Consider the following 22267-nt stretch of genomic DNA (forward strand, 5'->3'; position numbering starts at 1 on the left):
AACCCTTTAACACCGAGCGCATCGCAGACGACACGTTAGCGCATTTACGCGGCGGTTTGTGCGATCTGAAAAATGAGAAGTTGCACATTAAACATGTAGTTACTACGGTCATTTCACTTGTGCTGACTCAAACAAATGTTATTGTAAATATATTCTATACTGTTCAAATTTCTTGAAAAACGTTTTCTTTTTCTTCATTTTAAATTGTTAATACACTACTTTAACATGTAGTCAATTGTAAATAACTGCCAGATATTCTGGAACAATGGGCAAAAGCACATTTTCTGGCCCACTTATGGTAAAAATAAGCAAAAAAGTCCCGATTGACATTTTGAGGCTCAGGTGTTAAAGGGTTAAAAGTGCAGGATTGCTATTGTTTATTCACAACATAGAGAACAAGGCAATCAGAGATGGCAGACGTCACCCCATTCACGCAACAGGGCTCTGGTGGCCTCCGCTGGTCATATTGGCAAGTGCAAGTGAGGAAACACAAACAGACACACGGAGCCACTAAAAACTTATACTTCACTTCCACTCCGTGGGGTGAGGTAACAAAGTGCATAAAATCTATGTATTGAACATAGATGGGGCATCTCTAAATGTAGCTTTCTCCACCATTATCCCTAATCTTCCCTCATTCATGTGAGCAGCGCCACCGTGAGGAGACATGAAGTAGCGACACCCGCCTTTGAAAATATCAATGTTTGCCCTGGCGTAGTATTAAATCAAGTCAGAGGAAGAGCACAGCAAACCAAGACTGACAGAAGAAAAGAAGCAAAAGAAGCCAAGACAAGGAGAGCAGATATAGAATTTATTTTTCAACATCCACCGCAAAGAATAAGAGGTGACACAGCTTGAAACAGATAATATAGAATTTATTTTCAACCAGAAGTAGGAAAATACATAGGTAGGTGTAAAGGAAACGAGCAGAACCTGTTGTCAAACAGAAACAAATAAAAGAACAAAACTACTCCAAAAGGAATCAAGAGGACGGCTAAGAGGGTACAAGAGAAAGCATTGTTTACCATTCAGTTTCTTTTTAAAACAGTATGTGTTGATTTGAAAACAGCTGCCTTGATTTCTCATCTGGGTTAATGGACATTCTACAACATTGTGCAATTGTTTCATCTTTTTTTTTTTTTTGCTGGTATTTCATGAATGGTAAACAATAGTTGGTCCAGTGCATAAACACAGTGACACAGATCAATATATGTACTCAGCTGACTACAGATAGACAATCCTGATCATTGAACAACTACCACTAGATCAGCAGGGAGAAGGATATGAGCAAATATACAAGATGACTGACACAAGGAAGTATTCTTTTTTTAAAAAAAGAAGAAGCTTATAACAGTTTTTAGATCATGAAATCGTCTGAGGTGGTAAATGTCGAGTTATTAAGCAAAAAAGAAAAGAGAGACCACAGTTTGAAAGATGACAAAGCTACATTTTCCAGATAAAATGTTTTAAAAACCCATTCTGAAGGCGTCTAGTTATTATTGCCAAGTTGTTGGAAAAAGGATGCGTTTAAATTGAGTTGAAGGGTTGAGTTGCTGAGGTACATCCACACAATGGCGAGAACGACGAGAGATGTGTGTGAGGAAAAAGGACCAAGTACCTTGCTTTCCTTACAGCCCTACATTTAATGAAGACTACGACACGTGAGAGTGAGAGAAAAGAACACATGGTCACTGGTTGGTGAGACAAGCTGTACGACAGGAAACTGAACTACAAGCAGCTTTGGTGCGCACCGTTACAGAGATGCAGCCTGGGAAAATCACTCTACACCTAGAAAAGCCCAACTATGAAACACAATGCAACAGTGAGAAAAGTACAACGCCAACAATGTCATCACTGGCTGAAACTAAAGGGGCTTAATTATTCACTCAGCCCTGTGGTTTTACCAGATTTTTCAGAAAAGGGAGAGTCGACAACAGAAGATACTCAAGTGTCAAATTAGTGACTACTGATAGTAACCTACTAGTATAACTGACTTTACCACTGTGATGCACGAGCACAGAGTGAGATGGACTAGCGGTACTTCAAACAATAATATCACAGGACCAGTCTTGTGACCAGCGGCACAACATTACCTTAGTCTTCAACACAAGTTTAACACCAGTGAGAACAGTGTTCTATTATACTGAAGTGTGACCAGTGGTAAGAAAGCTCTGCTGCCCTAACCTACAGGCACTAGCACTCTCCACAGCTAGCGCCATGCAACATCCAAAATAAAGCTGAGAGTTTTCTAAAGGTAAAAAAAGAAAAGATTGAATATCCCTGTGCTGAAAGTTCAGACACCAACGACGCAGCTACTCCAAGTGCCTTCAACAAGCAGTAACCCCCGCGGTACGAAGCGTCATCAAGAACATTCAACTTCTCCAAGACAACGTCTCATGATTTCTACAGAGGATTTGGTTCGTGGCGGGTTAAGAGAAAAATCGTGGGAGCGGGGAGTAAAATCAAGGACAATGCAGCGAACAGATCATCATAAAATTCATGATTTACACATCAACAACACAATTCAATATCTTTTTCTTAGAAAGGAAACATGAGATACATCTTTTATTCACACTTTACAAAAAAAGCTAGCCTTTAAATCTACTACAATACTAATGCCATTCAGGAAAAAAAAAGAAGCAAACTGGACACATTGGTTTCCACTGGAAAACAAAGAGTTAAAAAAAACAAACATGAAGGGGGGCAAACAAATGGGACAAGATCTGAAGACTAAATTTATACTTCCTATTTACTTGCTTCCCTCTTGCTTTTAAAAATGTCTTTTTAAAGATATACATTGTAGTAATAAGATCTTTCCTCACTACTGTGATGGGACAGGGAGCGAGGGCAGCGTCATCTGTGTCCGCTAAGTGCTCAATCATCAGTTGTGCCCGCATAAAAGCATGGCTGTTTTGAGTAGTTGTCTCACCAGTGATCACCGATTTCTCTCGTGGATCTGGGATGTGACAAACTTGAATCGCAGCGACACATGTTGTGCCTGGCCTTCAGAGAAAAGCAGCCCATTTCTGACGCCCCTCATTCATAAGCAGCCTTCCACCTTTTCCCAACACAGAGGTGGGGGTCTGAAGATGGCACTATATAGCTGCAGTGACAAGGGTAGGAGAACTATACAAAGTGGTTGCGCAAAGGGGTTTAAACGACACAGCTTGAGTAATACAGTGGGGTAAGTAAAGTCTTTGTTTGGGCAATTTAGGGTGGCAGGGTATTAGGGTGATGGACAAGCTTGTTGAGATTTAAAACTCATGGCCAGGGAAGGAGCTAAGGGCTCAGTATTTTGAGGGTCTGGGCACAGAAAAACAATCAAGAGTGGATTTAGTAATAAGTCTCATATTCATAAGTCGTGGAGAACGGGTGGGTGGGAAAAGCATACCTGATTACTAGAGCTCAATGAATAGGAAGAATATTATACACATCATCATAACATTGTCACAGCTCATAAAAAAAAAAAAGGAAATTAACATTAACAAAAAAAAAGAAAAGACATAAAATCTTCACAAATGTCTCAACAGTATTTAAAAATAAAAGGAGAAAAGGTTGTTCAGGCGTTCGTAAAATGTTAATAGTGCAAGACAACTGCTACAGTGAGGCACGATGTTCTGTGTTTATGTGATGTTTGGGATTCATATAGGTTTGTATCAGTTACGCATCACTGGTGAGAGTGGGTGAGAGATGAACAAATGAACAGATGTGGAGTCACTGGTGAGCCGCTGACTCGTTCTTGCGCGTCTTCTTCTGAACTGAATGGCAGCAGTGTGGATCGATGGCTTTGTTAATGGGCAAGAAGCAACAGGCAGAGTTTAATAAGTGTCTATTTACAATCGCAGCAATGTGCTGGCAAATCAAAATGACAGCGGGGGGGAAGGGGGGGACAAAAATAAAAACAATACGGACACATTTATTACAGTTAATCTCTAGGGAGTGCAAAATAGTGACAGTGAACGCCTTGAACAACCTCTTCTTACGTCTTTTGTACAAGCTGGTAATATCAATTCATCATACATTAACTGGATAAAAATTTAGCCATAGTTTACAATACAATCTTTTTTTTCCCAAATCGGATCATAATTTACTCTTCGTACAAAAAACGCCAGAAAACAGGTCTTTTGTGGTTCATATACAATCATGTAAAGACTGAGTCGAGATTTCTATTCTGTACAAACACTTGTGAAAAAAACCCACTGCTTTTGTGTATGTCATTTATGGCTGGGGAAAGTCACTACTGGCCTCAGAGATAGTGCTACAGATCTGCCTTCAAATTACCTGTGTGTGTGTGTGTATGCAAGTGTCTGTGTGTAAGCCTGCATGTGCGGAGTTGGATGGCAACTCCCGACAGTGAGAGGAATGCTGGTTTTACTCCTGGTATCAGCCATTACTCACTCTCTCTGCCTAAAAGCAATCGAGATAAAGGAAAGATTTGCAATAGTCCCTCCATCACTTTTTCCATCAGCCTAAAACCCCCTTGCCCCCCCCAAAAAAGGTGATTTGTGGGCCACATGAGCTCCTAAGCACAAGATTAGCCTAGCCAACTAAACAAGCTGGGGTAAAGTAGTCTGCAAAAAAGGATGGTAGCTGCTCTCAGTTGCTCTCAACACCCTCCCTTGTCAAAGGAACACTACATACTGCTTATGCCTAATCAGGTGGATGTAATTCTCGAACGCCTGGTTCTTGAGGCATTTGTGCGTTTGGGAACTAATGCACCAGGGCCAGAGTCAGAGGTGGAGACTATCTTGTAGCACCATGGGAGGCCACGAGCACACATAGGCCTCAGCACCACAGAATGACAGCAGAAAATCTCACCTCATGCGAGCTGCACTCCATCCACCTCGTGCGACGCACATCGATCAGCTAAAAGCTGCTCCGACTGACCACACCTGGGTCTGAGAGTTACGAGTCTGCTGTCTTTGCTGGTTTTAGATTTATACAGGACAGACAGACAAGCAGACCATCAGCTATGGAGATTTTTCAGGTGAACGTCATTCTCAAGTCCAACCCCCCCACCCCCCCGGCTCTGAAACCAAACAACGACCAGTGTGACAAATCTGTGAGAGCTACCATCCCCTCAAGTTTGGATGACAAAGTGGGTGAGTGGATTTGGAGGAGGTGGGGGAAGGAGTCCAAAACACAAAATATGATGCACGAAAAGGACTGAATCAAGCTGTTAAAAAAACAAAGAGAAAGAAAAAAAAACAAAGAAAAATATAGAATATCTTTAACATTATACGAAATCCCTGTTGGCCAGACCTCACTGCACTGTATGATTATTTTACAGGTTGTGTTTTTTTTGTCTTCCTCCTCCGTTGTGGTGGAGGGAAGAGCTGGTAGTGGGAAGAGGGAGGACGAAAGGGAGAGGCTGTGGTTTGCAGTTCCCCCCTGGTGGTGTGGCAGGGACTCACTACCTGCGAGCAGGCAAATGGAGCCCGTTGACCTGGGAGGGCAAGTTGGGCAGGAGCAGCTCCAGCTGAGCAAAGAGGGAGAAGTGGTCGGAGGGGATGTGGGGATGTGGGCAGCCGCTGACATTGTTCTCTACGAGCCAGTGTGGGTCCAGTGGGCCTAAGATACCCAGCACGTTCAGGTTAGGCTTGGAGTAGAAAATATAGTCAATGACGCCCTGTGGGGAGAAAAAGAGAAGGTCACATGTCCTGAAATCTTTTTGAGACTAACCTGCTGGGGCAGTCAGTCTCTCCACAAGTGCTGTACATGTTTTTACCTGTCCTGACACTCATTAAATTCAGTTTCAGTTCTGTAAAGCCTCCATTGTGTTGTCACAATAGTGGTGACAGGTAATCTGATGAAGTCATTAAAAAGGCAACCAGAACGCGTCACCATGTGGTTGTTGTACGTTCTGCCCACTAGAGGGCAGACTTGCATACAACATGAGGCCAGCAACACCTCTGGAGTTTCCAGGGCTCATAGCTGCTGCTGCGCTTCTGCACTTCTGCACTTCTGCCTCCTCTTCACCTCCAGCAGTAAACTGCTCTACTGCTGCTGCTTCCGCTGAGAGACCAACACACAGCAAAGTGTCTGACACATTAAGTGCCAACGATGTGTGTGGTTTTGATTTTGACACAACACTTATTGGTTTCTAGGCTGCACATCATGTGAGACTGTGCACACCTAACACATCTCATCAGCTCCTGGCACTTATTCCAAGCTGGGAACTAAAAAATATTCAGATTATTTCTGAGTGGAATTTCCATCTACTGCCAAAAAAAATACTTACCATTTCTCATGTCTCACCCTTTGTGTATTTATGTTTAAGTTAAGCATCTTTCTTTCTCTGCACATGTTAGAAACCTTAATTACCTTGAAGTCAAAGGTGTAGTTGGTGTAAGGCATCAGGCCGTTCTCGTAAGCGGTCTTCAGCTTGAAGCCATGGGTGATCCTGCCGTTGGCCGTGCTGTTCTTGCCGTTGCAGTTAAATTTGGTCAGGCAGTCGCTGTAACGTAGCTCCTTGAAGTCCTTGTGTGTGCAGTCCACTCCGCCAGTACTCAGGTACTCCACTACGCCTGAACAGAGGGGGGAGAGGAAATCGTCCTAATCAGGTAAAAGCCAAGACTGTCCATGTTCCTACCATTCAGTGTTTTTTTGAGATTTTATTCTGTCACTCCTAACTTGCAAGCAATGCTACTGTGGTTTGTGTACAGACATAGTTTAATGTGCTTTACCCATCTGCTATGGACACACACCAATATCAATCAGTGCAGTACCAACAAGTGCGTGCAAAACTGCAAGCCCTGGATTTTAATCCAACTAACCAAGTTAAAAATCCAGAGTATGTCCCTTTGTTTCACAAACCAGTGCAGAGACTTTTTTCTGATGTCACCTGTAGAAATTTTTGCATAATGTGTGATGAAATGATGGCCACCATAACTGCTGATTCATTTTCCATCACATGCTAACTGACTAAATTAAAAAAAAGTTTCAACGTTTCACTCAAATCAGATTTGATGATTTGTAAAGGGGATCAACAGTGTTTTTTATTTCATAAAATTAACAGAGCAGCAATAGAGCTGCTCACTAGAGCTGCAACTAACGATTATTTTCATAGTCGATTATTTTCTTGATTAATCGTATGGCCCATAAAATATCAGAAAAACTTTAAAAAATGTTGATCTGTGTTCGTCAAACCTGGAAATGATGATGTTCTCATCTTGTTTTGGCCACAAACCAAAATGATTAACTTTTAATGATCTTCGTTTTCCAGCGCAAAGAATTTAAGAAAATACTCACATTTAAGAAGCTTAAACAACCAGAGATCTGGTTTTAATCATGAAAGAGGCTTCAAACTATTTAATCGATTATCAAAATAGTTGTCAATTAATTTAGCAATTGATAAATAATCAATTCATTGTTTCAGCTCTACTGCTCACCCAGAGATGTTTGCGTTTTATATTTGCTCAACGGCAGATCACATCCATGAAATACTGGGAAACACTCGCAGCCTAACCTAACGCAGCAAAACAAACAGATACAGCACGGCTCGATTCATCTTGCTCACTTACCAGAGTCAGGCAGAGAGTTGAGGTCAGCGCACAGCACCAGTGGAATGGCATTAGTTTCACCAGACACAGAGGACAACTTCAGGCTGCGTGTAGCCTTGTCCACTATGCTCTTCACTTCCGACAGGAACATCATGGTCTGGACGAGCTTTACATCAGAGTACTCTGGGTCCCAGTGCATGTGGGCATTAGCTACCAGAAGGAGCTGCTTCTCCATGCCGTGGAGTGACTTTCCAGCTGAAAGGAGGAACACGATTAGCAGGGAAAAGGGACCAGGAATTAGGAGTTTCCAAGAAATTAAACTATACTATCCATCTATACAACCACCTATGATCCCTTTGTACTCAAACTTCAGTCTCATACAAATGTCTATTTAAAAAGGAGCAGCACAAGCTATTTGTAAAAAACAAAAACAAATGGACCATCCAAATAAGACGTTCCAAAGATCATGAACAGGTGTTAACTTACAGGAGAGCTCCATCATCTCTTTGCGGACCTCAAGCAGTACAGCTACTCCGATGTTGTCCTTGGTCATCACCCTGTTCAGCATAGCCTCTGAGCCCTCGGAGTTAGCCATGGCCAGCTGGTTAAACTCCACTGTGTGTTTCTGTACTACACTGAACCTGGAAATAAACACGGAGAGACAAGGAATAGACTCAACTTCTTCAAGCGTGCCTTGACTCACACACGGCTCTCCAGACTGAATTCAATTAAACAGAGCAAATGGGACATCACTTTCATGTTTACTGAAAAAATAAAAATGCCTTGGCTAATAGGTCTGCGACGATTAGTGGACATAAATCGATGATAAAATTAGTCGCCGACAAATGTAATTGTTGGTTATGTCATCACACAGCCTTTTATTTAATACAGAGCGAGATATGTCGCTTTCTATCCATCTCTGCTGGGAGTCAAACGTGCAGATCTAACACCCTCTTGCTCAGGGCAAATATCAAAGGAATAGGAGCATTTCACTCTGGACGAACCAAGGAAAGTAATTGTGTGTAAATTTTGTTGACGATGTTCACATATCACAGGAGGACTTTGGTCTGACATGTCACCAAGTAGTGGGAACACTCAGCACAAAACACATGGCCAATGCACTTTTACGTTCTTTTTATTTCTTTTGTAGAGGTATCCTAAACAGCGGCTGTGTTTATTAAACCAATATCAATTAATCCCATATGTTTAATTGTACTGCCCTAAACAACCTCAAGGTAAACTGAAAAGCTTGTAGCTAAAAAAGACTGATTTATTATCCGACTAATCAAAGAATCGATTAACTAATCGGCGACTGGTCCTCAAAATAGTCATTAGTTGCAGTGACAGTGTTATTTGTGTTTATTATACTGTTATACATTTAATGAGTGAGGAGAAAATCCGTCTCATCTGTTACAGCAAAAATAAATAACTGTACAGGATGTTTCAAGCATTTTTTTAAGGCAAAAACATGCTTGACTAAATATTTGCTAAAGGCTAATGGTAGTCACATGAACGTCATCTTGTTGCTTTCCTTAAAATTCAACCACCACTTGAAATTGGTTTAATTGGATTTGGAGTTTGCCACTAAAAAAAAGCCTGCAATCAAAGCCACACAAAATAGATTTGTACGTGTTGCAGTTATATCACAGTCACATCACAACAGCAGTCCTATGTGACGAGAGAGGAGTCAACCATCGAGGCGGCAGATTTAGTGTCAAAGGACAGTAAAACATTATGGATGCTTTGGTCGTCTGCTGGCCCTCGTGTGAAAGAGAGAGTATGTGGGTGGCAGCGGGACAGAGTGCTTCACATGGTCCACAATGAAGCAATGACGCAAACAGACAAGTTGTACATCTTTTATGAAATGTGTGACAAAAACACCATTATCTCCAACGTTAACATACAGTGGTGTAATAGGGCGAGCAAAGTCAGCTTCGGACTTTTCACAGAAGGCAGATTTCTTCCCAATAAGATAATTTGCTCTCTCATCATCCTCCTTTTCCTCACATCATATATTTCAGACACTGATCTAGTGAAATCAGATTAAGATGGAGCGCGAGATATGGTGGCTATTATTATTTAAATTATTGTTATGTTATTTGTTGCCATTTTATCCACCACAACCTTACCGCTACCATCATAGCCAACCCGAAATTCCAAAATGCTCTCACACAAGAGAACGAAAACATGCTGCTTGTGTGTCTTTTAACTCCGGCCGTCTCCTGTGTCTGCTCTGGCCATTTATACAACTAACTTGCAGCACTCAACGCCTCCACCTTGGCTCGTATCAAATGAAAAAAACAAAACAAAAAACCCTTCCCTGCTTACTGGCACAAGGCCCATTTATACTGGTCACCCGACGTGACGATAACGTTATTTGAAAGCTTACACACTAATTGAGCAGTTGAATCCTAACACTGCTTAAATAAACGTCTATCTTAAAAGATTTATTAGTTTCCGACTCTGGGAACACTTTATCTTTAAAACTTCAAACACACACACAAGACAACAATAATAACTGTATAATAACTATAAAGCTGTAGATACATACTTTTCCGTCCTGTAGAAAATTGCACATCCATCTACGTGTTTACGATCCGACTCAGACATCGTCCTGGCTCGTGACTTTGGACTGAAGAACCCATCATATCCCTGCTCCTTCAGCTCAGGCAAGAAGAAATTGTAGTACTGCTCGGTCTCAACTTCCTATAATACAGACAGTGGGAGAATGTACATCAAAATGACTGGCAGTTTCAGGATGACAAAAAACAGCTTTCCAAGGTGAGTAAGTTGAGAACAAAGAAGTAAGACACGAAATATGAAACCCCTTTCTTTTAGTGAGAAACAAAAACTGACTATCAAAACAAAACGTAAGAAAGTAATCAAACGGTATGTGTGATTATAAGTTCACAATGAAAGCTGCAAACATTTTATCTATCCCAGGAAAATGACCACCCATTGTAAACATAGTGTTTTTCAAAGTGAGCATTTTCTTTCCAGTGTTATTGGAATGCATGACAATTTACAGGGATTTCTTTCATGGTGTAATGTCAAGCTAGCAATCTTGTAGCCAACACCAATTGCTTTTAATCTAATTTGACCTGCATTCATAATCAAAACAAATTGTGTTAAATCTACATTAAAGCCACACTCGTGTTTCACCCCTCACCTGTAAACTCATGACGTCCGCATTGCAGCCCATAATCTCCTGCATGATTGATTTCTTCCTGTATTCCCAGTTTAGAGCCCAGGAGGGACAGTAACCATACAGTTGTCGTGTGGCGTACTTATCACACAGCACATTGTAGCACATCACAGAGAACAGCGCTGAGAGGAGAAATGGACAGAGGGTTATGTTACTAAAACAAAATGACATATTACAAAACAACATTTATTTAATTAGGTGACCAAAACACAATCTTCTTCCACGCTTTAGACTTTCTTTTCTACACATTCTATAATAAGCAATGCTTTTGTTGACAGCAAGGCTTGGAATTCTGGGCAATTTCATATTCAATTCATAAAACCAAGCCATCCAAAATGGATACAATTTTTAAGATTGCTAGTTTGCAACTATATCCTGCCCTGCTGGCCTTACCTGAGCCCCGGGAACGATCTGGTTCCTGGAGTGAGATCCATGAGCGAGCTGGGGGCTGCTCTGTTGGTACTGAGTAGAAGACAAAACAGGATGACTACATATTAGATTACATCTATTGTATATATAATAATGAACCCATGCATTGTGGAAATAAGGAAAACCTTCTGCATGCAATTCTTTTCCCAGCGTCAAAACTGCAAGACATAGAGGGTACTTACAGCGTTTGATAGCCCCTGCCAGATTGTCTAACAAGTAATTGAGCAGTCTCCGCGTGCCATCGGGTTCCTGGTAGAGGCTCATAATTTCTTGTGCAAGTGGGTTTCCTGGTGAAGGAAAAGCAAACCAGATTGAATCATTGCCAAGAGACCAATGGGATTTCAAGGCAGGAATGGCTACAAGACACATATATAAGCCACTCACCTTTCAACCCCAGTGTTTGTAACTGAAACAGTTTCCCCAATTCAAATGGCAGAACCCGCAACTGGTTGTTATTTAAAAGCAGTTCCCTGTGGTAGACATAAGGGAATTTGATCATTAGAAACCAGCACTGACAAAACCCGTCTGTGTTACCTCTTAAAAGCTTTGGTTGCCACCAAATGAATACATTTACAACATTGAATAAAAGCTACAAAATGATGACGTTTGCAATTTCAGTTGATAAAGCCCCTAATTCTACACACTGCAACATGCAGGTGTTCATTTGTTTTTAACTTGCATAAAACTACAGCCCTTGTAAATACTGTGAAAGTATAAGATGACGTGTGATTAGCCACAGAGAGGGCAGGAGTTCCATCTACATGCACCACTGTGGATATAGTGAAATTTGCAGTAGACACTACTTGTGTTATGCCATGGTAAAAACTTTATGGAATTTTTGATGGTTGACACAAAGAAAAGTGTGTGTGTGTTGCAACAATTAATTGATTCATCAATTGATAGCGTATCTTTAACTGTTTCAAAAATCGATTAATTCATTCAAGCGCTTTTTAAATAATTACAACAACCTGCCTGACTTTTCAAATTCTCAAATGTGAATATTTGCTTTGCTCCCTATAATCAAATTGATTAATTATGGCTTGTGGACAAAACAAGACATTTAAAAATATAATTTAGAGGTTTTAGGACCAAACAAATACTTGATTCATTGTGAACTGCTTTATCCTCCACATGAGGCTGCTAGAGCCAATCACAGGCACACAGGGCATACAGGAGCACAAGCTACCAATTTGAGTGCCCAATTAACCTCTGCATATTTTGGACTGCGGGAGGATTCCGGAGCAAACCCAAACCCACACAGGTTAAACATGCAAAAAAACTCTACACCGGGATGCAAACCAGCAATCTTGTGTTAGCCATACACGCCACCATGTGGCCCCAAATACTTAAGTAACTGACAAAATAATGTTAATATTAATTGATTATAAAAATAATCATTAGTTGTAGCCCTCATGTGTATTTTAAAATGAGACTTCACAGCTCTATCGTGAAGAAATTGAATGAAATACTTAAAACTGTTTAATATTGATTGTTTTGAATAATTCTGCATATTGCAGTCCAGCAGTCAAGTACACTGCAGGATACTGTACCAGTCTGATAAAGAGTATAGGAAATGTTCAGTGTGGGCTGAGGGCAATTACAGCCCTTTTAAGACTGGACAGACACCACAATACCGCCACACGATTTACGTGTTTGAACCACAACTAGGACTAAGGCACTGTTGAACTCAACATCAAAGCCAGTTGGAGAATCTCACTGCAACTCTCGATTTTGCTAATTTCCACAGTTATTATGTGAACTGCTCACTTTCACCACGCTATATTAAAAGGTGGTAGCCCAGTGCCTGTTAGGACTGGCTATGCAACACTTAACTCCTTGATATGAAAACTCATATTACCATTGTGAGTGACACCATAAATCAAAATCAAAATGAAACCTGCTGCTCTTTTATATCTTCGCCTCACTAAATTGTTTTTTTTACACATCGCCTGACACACCTTACCTGAGAGACACCATGTTGCCAAGCTCTGACGGCAGACTCCTGATCTTATTGGATGACAGATCCAGGTACACCAAGTTGTGTAATTTGGCAATGTCTGGTGGGATGCGTGACAATGAGTTGTCACTTAGATGCAGGGCAGTGAGGTGGGTGAGAGACCACAGGGCTGTGCTGAGACTCCTTACACGGCCTTACAGGGAGAGAACAAACAAACAAAAGATTTGGGTTTAAGGATCAAACTTATACGTCCTGTATTCATTGGTAGCACAATGATAAATATGATTGGGAATAATTTCACAAAACACCTAAGGCTAAAAGGAAAACATATCTGAAGTAATAGATTTTCAATTATGGTGTCCAATATACTTAGATAAGACATTTCAACAGAGATTAATTTCAACATACAGTGAGTTTAGTGAATAACAAGATTAATATAACCAACAAAATACAACTGTGTGAACAAAAAGTATTGAAACCAAAAGTTTGTTTTTCAGATTTACTTGTGGGTTACATAATGTTGGTTTTGCTCTGCTGTGAGATTTAATCTTTGGGTTTTGAAATACTGTTTAAAATGTATTTGAAGATATCTCACTGAACTAAAAACTTACTAACAAAACATTTAATCAAGAAGATAGTTGGCAGGTTATTGTAAAAAAAAAAAAAAAAATTCATAGCTACTGGTCTGTATGGGTCCATGTATGCTGCACCAAAGCAAATAAATACAAAAAGAGAAATATCTGATTATTCTAAATAAAAAACACATTTCTACTGGGATTTTCACATACAGCCATCTTTAGGTTTTAAAAAGAATGGTTGGAAAGAGAGAAACTATCCAGTGAGTGGCAGTTCTCAGAGAGAAAATGTCTTGTTAATGCCAATGAAGAGAATGTTCACAGGGTTTCAAAATTGTAGAAAGGCAACAACAACTCAAATAACACATGTGACATGGTATGCAGAAGATCAAGTCTACTTGCACATTGCACCACCAAATACGTGAAGTGGATGGGCTACAACATCAGAAAACCACACCAGGTGTAACCCCTGTGATTTCTGAGGCTTCATGTGTAGCTAGTAAAGTGGCCAGTGAGTGTATGTCAGATATAGTGCCACGGAAACTTTTTTTGATTTAAAAATAGGAATTGACAATTCAGTTTGTTTCCACACAGTCTCCACATTGATGGAGTCGCATCAATAGACTAAATGAGTCATTTAACTGTGAACGTGGTCTAGTGCCGTGTCAAATGTGTGCATTTACTGTCACTTCATTACCACTACTTCACCTACATAAGTGGAGCACTCTTTCAATACTTACCACTGATTTCCAGCTCAGCCCAGTATGACTTCTTCCCGTTGGCTGCTTCCTCGCTAGACATGATTGTATACATCCGCCTGGGATCCGGCGGGTCATATTTTTCCTTGGGCATTCCTATAACACTACAAACATAATTTGGATTTTAAACGTTACATAAGCTGACAACATGTGCCAATTGTCAGAAATCAATTCAGTAATTTTCGGCCTGACAATCGCAGTTGGAAAACCTTGATAATTAAGTGACGGATGTGGCTAAATAGATAATCACATTTGAATGTAAGTTAAGTTAAGCTAAAACATAAAATATCCCCGTTGTACTAGAAAGAACGTTTTGATCAACTATGCTTTAAAAGTAGTGGATCATTACGATGGTTTCAAAGTCTGTACAATTAAGTGACAGTTAAACGTCTTCCTGAGAAGGCTGGATTTAATAGTTACATAATAATCACCTTTAAAATGAGCTGAAGTAGCACGATACTGTAACACTTTACTTAATAATCAGAGCTGTTCACGACTGTGTAAAACGCCACTTTAAAAAAAACGACTAAAATTGTTTTTTAATTAGAAAAACAGCAACAGCTAGCTGGGGTTAGCCGAATTTTTCCTCGTTGTCGCTAGCGATTAGCATGGCTTAGCTGAGCCTAAGTAGATAGCTGTTATGTACACAACCAACGCTAAATGGCTAACGCTAGCTACATTGCTACCTAGCAAGGTGGTAACTGACAAGCAAAGTTAGTAAAATGACACAAATAGCCGACCAGCGCACCGTGTCCACGTTAGTTAGCGAAACTAATTAAATCTGGTAAAAGAATATAAAGGTACAATTGTTGTTTACAAATAGCAAAAGCGCTGACACTAGGCCGCGACACGGCGCATTGGTTAGCTGCAACTAGCTACCCTCAAAGCAGCAAAAACCACAACCGTGGAGATAAACAGAAAGTAAACGAGCTCACAGCGCTACACAATGCTGGGTCTGCGAGTGTCCGCGAGCTACCTAGCTTAGCTTCACAGTTAGCTTGCTGGCTAAACCCTAACAGATAAAAGCGATACGGGACTGACCCGACTTCCGTGTACAATAAGCTCTACTTCCGAAATTTACCACGGAGCTTTCATCGTGTAGACAAGATTGTTCTGAAGCTAGTCCAGCCTTCCAATTTAAAATCGCACTTTTACCTGCAAGAGCATACCAAATCGCGAGGACTGCGTGTTCTCTTTTGTTTTCTAGCTACTTCTCAGCCGTTTCCGCTGCTGTATCATGGCGACTGTAAGGATTTTTTTTCCCTCTGCCGATAACAGCGCTCGATCCTATTGGTCAGCGTGTAGACGATCCAACCAGCTGTTGAACCAGAGTAAATAAAATCCCTGAGAGATCAGTGATGGACTGTGAGACAAATGACTACGGCACTATAATTAAGTGTATTGTGGCTAATCAAATTAGACACTGTTTGCAGAAAGAGCAGTTTATAATAGACTGTAATAGCGAATATGTTATGGTTTGATCCCTTGAAGACAAATTCCATGTAATGGATGTGATCTTTGTTCACTGGAGAACAATATAACACAAAACAAACTGATAACGAAGACTCAACATTTATTAAAAACACAAACATGTACAATATAATTAAATAATAAACGAACAACACAAAAACAAACAATTCAATGCTTTATAGGTCTTCCAAGAGAAAATGCACATACATGTTAGATTTTTATATTCAGCACTGACAGATATCTAGCAGGTGATCCTGTAGATAGGTGAGGGATTCCTCCACATGGGGAGGTAACGAATTACCAATGTCAGCCTGGGATCTGGACTGGAAGGCATTTACAGCTTCATGAATGGCTGACTTGGATACCTTATCATGTGGCCTGTAGACCATCTTGTCACGACTACCTCTTTGTTCACTGACTGAGCCGCACAGGTAGCCTAGGTATAAAAGATGAAAGAAGTAAGGAATACATCAGTCGTGTTACATTTATTTACATCCCCACCACCATATCCCAAATATGCCATAACTCAAAAATGCTGTGAAACGTACTGTCATGTATGTATGTGTGTTTAGGTATGAGGAAACACGTCACCTCTCATTGCTTTGTTGTAGCTGAGTAGCAACATCCACAGAAGATGGACCAACTCTTCCCACCTTTGCCACCTTTCAGTACCATCCTGAATAAAATCAGCTCTATTACATTATTATAGTTTCTTGCTGCAAACTACCAATACATTTAAGTTCACACAAATAAAGTATCTTAAATGCCTTATTTATACATTTCTCAGAATAGTATCACTACACGTGAGAAGGCTAAGGATAAGGTTAAAAAAAGAAAAGGTTAAGATGTGAAAATGAGAAATTAAACAAGTCTTATATTCACCACCGGATCTGGTGCCAGAGTGCAGTTCTTCATAAAGTGAAGCAGCAGACTAAGTGACATGGGCAGAAAAATTTTCTGTGGGCATGAATAGTCCAACAGTAGTTCCAGCAGCTTACTTCTCAGCTGGTTGACCTGCAGACTCTCCAGCAACAACATCCTGGGAGGTGGAAAGACATCAGTCAACGATGGCTTGGAAAACAGCACATTGTGCCACTGGAGTAATAATAGTATTTTAAACTGGTATATGAAAAGCAAAATAATGGTACATCTGCATTTTAACAATCACATTTCATGGACTGGTGTAGCCCTTTATAATTCATAGTATAACGTAATATGGTCTGTTTTAATCTAGCTTTTTGTTTTCATTCTCTCTTGATTTTTCTGTATTTTCTGTTCTTATTAGAGCACATTGAGTTCCCCTGTGTATGAAATGTGCTATACAAATCAAGCTGCCTTACCTATTGGGCTACTGTAAGAATAACTGAGTTATCTTGCAATCTAGCAATAGCTAATAATCAGGGTGAATTCATGCAATAAAATCTAAAAAGTAAGTAATGTGAAGCATCCACATAAAGGTGTATGGTTTTTCAAACAAGCAACATCAAAAAAATATATATAACCATATTGAATAAAAGAAAATATGTCAGACTTTCCCCTGTGAATATTGAAACCTGGAAAGCTTTTCATCTGTCCTCACCTGTAGGCCCGCAAAGGCACATTGCTGATGACCACATGGAAGAGCTCCTGAGACAGCTTCAAAGAGCTTAGAGTTGGAGAGCAGTCAACCTCCACAGCCAGAGACAGCATCCTCTGAAAGATGGACACCATTCTGTGGGAGAGAAAGGCCCCAAAACAGGGTTTGTGCACATGGACAGACATGTTGCATGTACAAATGTACATAATAAAAAAAAGGCTAAATACATACACTAGATTATCACATTACATTATAATTATTCACCTGGTTTGTTCATCTCTCTCTTGGGTTGTTTCTTTACTTTCTCCAAACTTCACAGAATTCATAATAGCAGAAAAAAGCCACTTGGTGACATTCCTGAAAAACAAACACCCCATTTATACATATTAGGGTAAAGTAAAAATTAGAAACAAGAATGACAACAATAACAATCATTTTCACTCGGTGTAGTAGGCATGGTATTGTAAAATTAAACAGTATACTGTGTCCAAAGTTATTTCCTGCTTAACTAACTCACCTGACTTGAGGAAACTGCTGATCACATGACAATACACATTTGGTCATTGACTGAGGGAGAGCAGACATTGAGAGTTTGGCATGAAAGTCATCCTCCAATGTTTGTACAACGTAGTCCAGAAACATGCGCACGACTTCCCACCGACGTCTCTTTGTGGAGTCCTAACAAAACAGGTCGGTCATCATATATAAGTTGATTGAACCTATGTCTGCATAGTAAGGCAGACCACAGTGAAAAAACAAATACCTTTTATATACTTTTCAAAAAGTGGCCTTATATTGTAAATAATGCAACTCTCTTTTGGGGAGGACTTTTGTTGCTTACACACTTGCAGATAATCTTATTATATCTTATTTTAACATTTGTTATTCATATTGTGGGAACAGAACAGTTAACACATAAACTACTCTGCCCAAAAAAGTCTAACATTTTTAGCTGGATTGTGGCATGCATTTGCAATGGCACAGTTTTGATAAGCTTATGCAATGACACAATTTTATTTCAATCCAAGGTCAATTTTCACCAAGATCTTGTATTTATGACAGAAGATTTAAACTGCTGTGTTAAGTCTTCTCCATCTTTCTTTCACAATTAGAGCCCAATGAATTCTAGCATCACCATTTTGTAAAGTTGTCCAAAAACATTAATAAATGTATTTAAGTAGTCAGCTGACCTCATATTTTGGGCATATTACGTTGCTGCACCGAGACCTGACCAAGTACAGGCTTGTACAGTAAGCACTAAGCGAAATATTAGAGCATGTGAGCAAAAAAGTGAAAAACACAGCACACGGAAACGACTTATTGACTTTATTCACAAGTTAACACCTTTTGCTTGAGGCTAGCGTATACAGTGTTATTTAACTGTTAATCCTGTTTGAACCTTATCATTACCTATCTTTCCTCTACATTCTCATATTTTGCTGGCTGGGGGAAGTACCTGATTGGCCATGACTGTGGTCACCATCTCCCAGTCCCATGGAACTGTGTTTTTATCAGCCATGTGGTGTCTGAAGATGTGAGGACAGAACAGAAAATGTAAAAGAGAGATTAAAATTCACATGAAAAGCTATAAATAATACATTATTATTCATTTTGATGGTTCCGTCACCTCTGTGTCCTCATCAACAAGTTGAATGCTTGCACGCACAGTTGATGGGGATACTGTGGGTTGAGCAGAATGTTGTGTAGGAGATGGGTCGTGATATCTCTAGGTGGATAATAACCAGGCTGGAGGAGATCAGACAAGAGCTGCAAAGTGCCTTCTGGGTAGTTTTCTTCCATAGCAATGTAAACCAAGCTCAGGTTTTGACGACACAACACTTGAGGAGGTCCAAAACTGTCGTCTTCCACACCAGTCTTAAAAAAAAGATAATCATAAGCGTACTTGTCATGTCTCTTTTGTAATGCATGCTACAAAGAACTACAAATATAAAGAAATGGAGAATAACCTCTTACCAGAGCTCGGCATGGTCCAGACATTATTTTCCTCAGTGTAACAGGGCACACAAAATGTCTGTCCTCTTGACTGGCTGCCCTGAAGTCCAAATCAAATCTGCTCCCTTCATTACCATCATCATTCTCATCATGCCAGACCGAAGATGGTGGACTGTTCATTTCTATAAACTCACAATATGCCTCATCCCTGTTCTCACTGTTCAACACTATTGTAGGAGATTGACCACGGACGCTGCAGCATGATAAGCCAGGACTTTTTGAGGCCCTTTCACCCTTTAACGTATCCAACTCACAGTCAAATATGTTTTCAGCTGGTTTATCTCTGGATGTGGGTGTTCGATGGACTTGGCTCTTGAGGTCATGGGATACAGGGCATTTGTGTGGCACTGGTTTAAGGTCAGAGGGGTTCAGTCTTGTGGAGGATGAGTGGCATGATGACCATTCTGATGTTTGAGTTTTTTTATGTATTTTCACATGAGGAGAAGTCCTTCTTGAATCTGGGTGGTGAATAAAACACTAGAAGAAGGAAAAGAATAAAACAGGTCATTAAATAATATGGCTGCTTTTCTAAAATTATCAAACATGCGAATAATAAAGAGGCAGAGGAATGACTCAAATATTCAAACGTCAGTAAACATATTTATCTTCAGGGACTGTAAGAGACAAACACGCATCAGTGTTTGTTTTTGTAATACTCATTTCCGTCACCAGAGGCTGAAATGCACCACTACTGCAGTCTATGAGCATCATGTTTTCCTCCAGGTAAATTTAAACATGTCCACACAAACACCCTAAACTCAAGATACCCAATGAATTATCAATGTGAAATTACTGTCATGTTTTTCTTCTGGGCAGCAGTGTATTTTCATCAGCAAAACATTTCTGTCAGAAAGCAAATCAGAATCAGTCATGGGTTACTTTTACCAAGGAGACTGCTGCTTAATTTTTTTTAGGGTTGCCATTCGCCAAAATGATATTGATATAAGTACATTTTTTTTATGATTTATATAGTAATTTGGGTCACAAACCTTGTCTGTCATCTTTACTAAGTGAGTGCCACTGGAGTCTTCTATGTTATGTTTGTTTGTATGATTAATTTACAAACTCAATACATGTACTGACTGACTTTGAAAACCGTGTGTCCTCTCGTTGTGTGTCTGTCTGTGTAGTTCACTGATGTGTGCATGTTTTGCTTTGAACAAAACAAAGCAAAAAAAGAGGAAAACATGTGCAGAAAAAGAAAAACTAAAAAGAATCCAGAGAATCTCCCTAAACCCGAGGTTTTACTGTATGAATTGTTGAAATTGGTTGACAATGTCAGCTAGACAGTGACCAAAGAATTGTGAACAAGAACAACAACAACAATAATAATAATAATAATAATAATGATAATATATTCCGTCACAAGAATTCCAGCTTGTCCCTTTGATCTATAGGAACATTTCCCGGTGTCTTTGCAGTTGCAGAAGCTCATTTATCTCACTTTCACGGCAGCCTTATGAGAGGATTTCAGAGATTAAGAGTTAAGCACAAGTTTATTTGTTATCTCACCGGTGGGAAACGGACGCTCGCAGCATCGACGTCAACCCGTAAAGACGTGAGGAGCAGCGGCTCAGTCTCCGTCGACGACTCGACGATTTCCACATCAGATTCGCCAGAGCTGAGGCAGATCACATCATCCATTTCTCCTCCTTAAACTCCAGATGACAAAAACTTTCTGCGGCTAATCTTTGCAACCAGTTCACTAGCAGGCCCATGACAGTCAACCTTAGCATTTCCTTGTTGATATCTTCTCTTACATGGACCTGCTGCCGCCGAGAAGTTGGAGTTCGGGAGTATTTTTTTCTCAAGTTAACGTGACACAGCTGCTTTAATTCAATAAATCCAAAAGGCACATGTTTTAAGTCAACAATGCTAGAAACCGAATGACAGGAACGTATGACGCGTTGTGTGACGTCTAGCGCTTCCTGTTTCTTTCTTCTTCTGTGGCCAGATTACACAGCACAAGCGACCAAACATCGCCACCTGCTGGACTGTCTTCTTCTTCTCGGCTGTGGAAAAATATAGCTTTGTTTATAAATTCAACAAAGCTTTATAATGTTCAATGATCTTGATATGTATTACACTCAGTGGGTCAGTGCTGATAGAAATCTATGGAAACAGGTATAGAACATGTAGAAAATCCATTGTTCCAATTAATTTGCCAGTCTTTTATTGATTTTTCCCCACACACATTGATTCAAACTCTGATCTGCTTAATGGAAATTAAACATAGATGCTGTCTGTGTATTTATTGCTTGTTTTGCTACTTTGTCCGTCTCCTCATTCCAAACAACAAATTAACTCGGGCTTAATGTACACAATCATCTCATACATCACACACAATACACACTGTGCATACAACACAGCTGACCATTTAAAACCAGAAATTAATCCAAATGACATAAGGCTTTTATTTTGAAGTCATATAAACAGTCCAGTGATCAGAAAAAAAGCTGTACAGTTGTATTTGGGATTAGGTGGTAACACAACTTCCTATTTGTTTTCAGGTGTTATAGCTTTATCTGGGCTCCCTTCTGCCAAACTGGTACATAATAGAACACAATTGTAGATTTACAATGAGTTAGAAAATACTTTTTTCAAACAAGTGTGCACTGGTGTGATACTATTATTCTGCTATGTTCTTTGTATAGATCAGAGTCGCCATTAATATAATTACTTGAGTGTTATCACGATTTTGAGTTTAGACAGATAACGGCATACTGATATGAATATTGTATAATTATACATTGAATATTGAAACTCTTTATGACTAAATATT

At 39.9% G+C, this 22267-nt stretch overlaps 2 protein-coding genes across 4 annotated transcripts; both read right to left on the reverse strand.

The window, feature by feature from the left end:
• Positions 1–854: 854 nt before the first annotated feature.
• cnot6a (CCR4-NOT transcription complex, subunit 6a) lies at positions 855–15681 on the reverse strand. 2 transcript variants are annotated; one of them, XM_044040243.1, is made up of 12 exons: positions 15582–15681; positions 14409–14530; positions 13100–13286; positions 11521–11606; positions 11319–11423; positions 11101–11169; positions 10672–10829; positions 10054–10208; positions 7989–8143; positions 7524–7757; positions 6325–6527; positions 855–5629 (listed from the first exon to the last, which is right to left on the reverse strand). In XM_044040243.1, exons 2-12 carry the CDS (start codon positions 14518–14520, stop codon positions 5414–5416), a joined length of 1680 nt encoding a protein of 559 aa, XP_043896178.1. In that variant the 5' UTR covers positions 14521–14530; positions 15582–15681; the 3' UTR covers positions 855–5413. The 2 variants fall into 2 exon arrangements, with proteins under 2 accessions (XP_043896178.1, XP_043896179.1); XM_044040244.1 differs by having other exon boundaries at positions 15596–15670.
• Positions 15682–16022: 341 nt separating this feature from the next.
• On the reverse strand, positions 16023–21414 carry simc1 (SUMO interacting motifs containing 1). Of its 2 annotated transcripts, XM_044039451.1 has the most exons (10): positions 20998–21414; positions 19447–19962; positions 19100–19347; positions 18929–18998; positions 17990–18150; positions 17737–17829; positions 17476–17607; positions 16779–16935; positions 16488–16572; positions 16023–16332 (listed from the first exon to the last, which is right to left on the reverse strand). In XM_044039451.1, exons 1-10 carry the CDS (start codon positions 21127–21129, stop codon positions 16121–16123), a joined length of 1806 nt encoding a protein of 601 aa, XP_043895386.1. In that variant the 5' UTR covers positions 21130–21414; the 3' UTR covers positions 16023–16120. The 2 variants fall into 2 exon arrangements, with proteins under 2 accessions (XP_043895386.1, XP_043895387.1); XM_044039452.1 differs by lacking the exon at positions 16023–16332 and having other exon boundaries at positions 16504–16572; positions 16895–16935.
• Between the last annotated feature and the right edge of the window lie 853 nt (positions 21415–22267).

This window comes from Solea senegalensis, linkage group LG12, assembly GCF_019176455.1.
Source record: "Solea senegalensis isolate Sse05_10M linkage group LG12, IFAPA_SoseM_1, whole genome shotgun sequence".
In the NCBI taxonomy this organism is placed as follows: Eukaryota; Metazoa; Chordata; class Actinopteri; order Pleuronectiformes; family Soleidae; genus Solea; species Solea senegalensis.

Bases quoted from the DNA above. Each gene is read 5' to 3' on its own strand.
- cnot6a (XM_044040243.1), bottom strand. From the start codon at position 14,520: ATGCCCAAGGAAAAATATGACCCGCCGGATCCCAGGCGGATGTATACA. The intron at 10,209-10,671 runs GTGAGGGGTGAA...TCTGTATTATAG, and splicing joins CGGACGTCATGAGTTTACAG to GAAGTTGAGACCGAGCAGTA. The intron at 6,528-7,523 runs GTAAGTGAGCAA...CCCTCTGTTCAG, and splicing joins CAACTCTCTGCCTGACTCTG to GCGTAGTGGAGTACCTGAGT.
- simc1 (XM_044039451.1), bottom strand. From the start codon at position 21,129: ATGGATGATGTGATCTGCCTCAGCTCTGGCGAATCTGATGTGGAAATC. The intron at 18,151-18,928 runs GTACTTCCCCCA...CTGTTTTGTTAG, and splicing joins CCACAGTCATGGCCAATCAG to GACTCCACAAAGAGACGTCG. The intron at 16,936-17,475 runs GTGAGGACAGAT...TCCACCTCCCAG, and splicing joins GTGCCTTTGCGGGCCTACAG to GATGTTGTTGCTGGAGAGTC.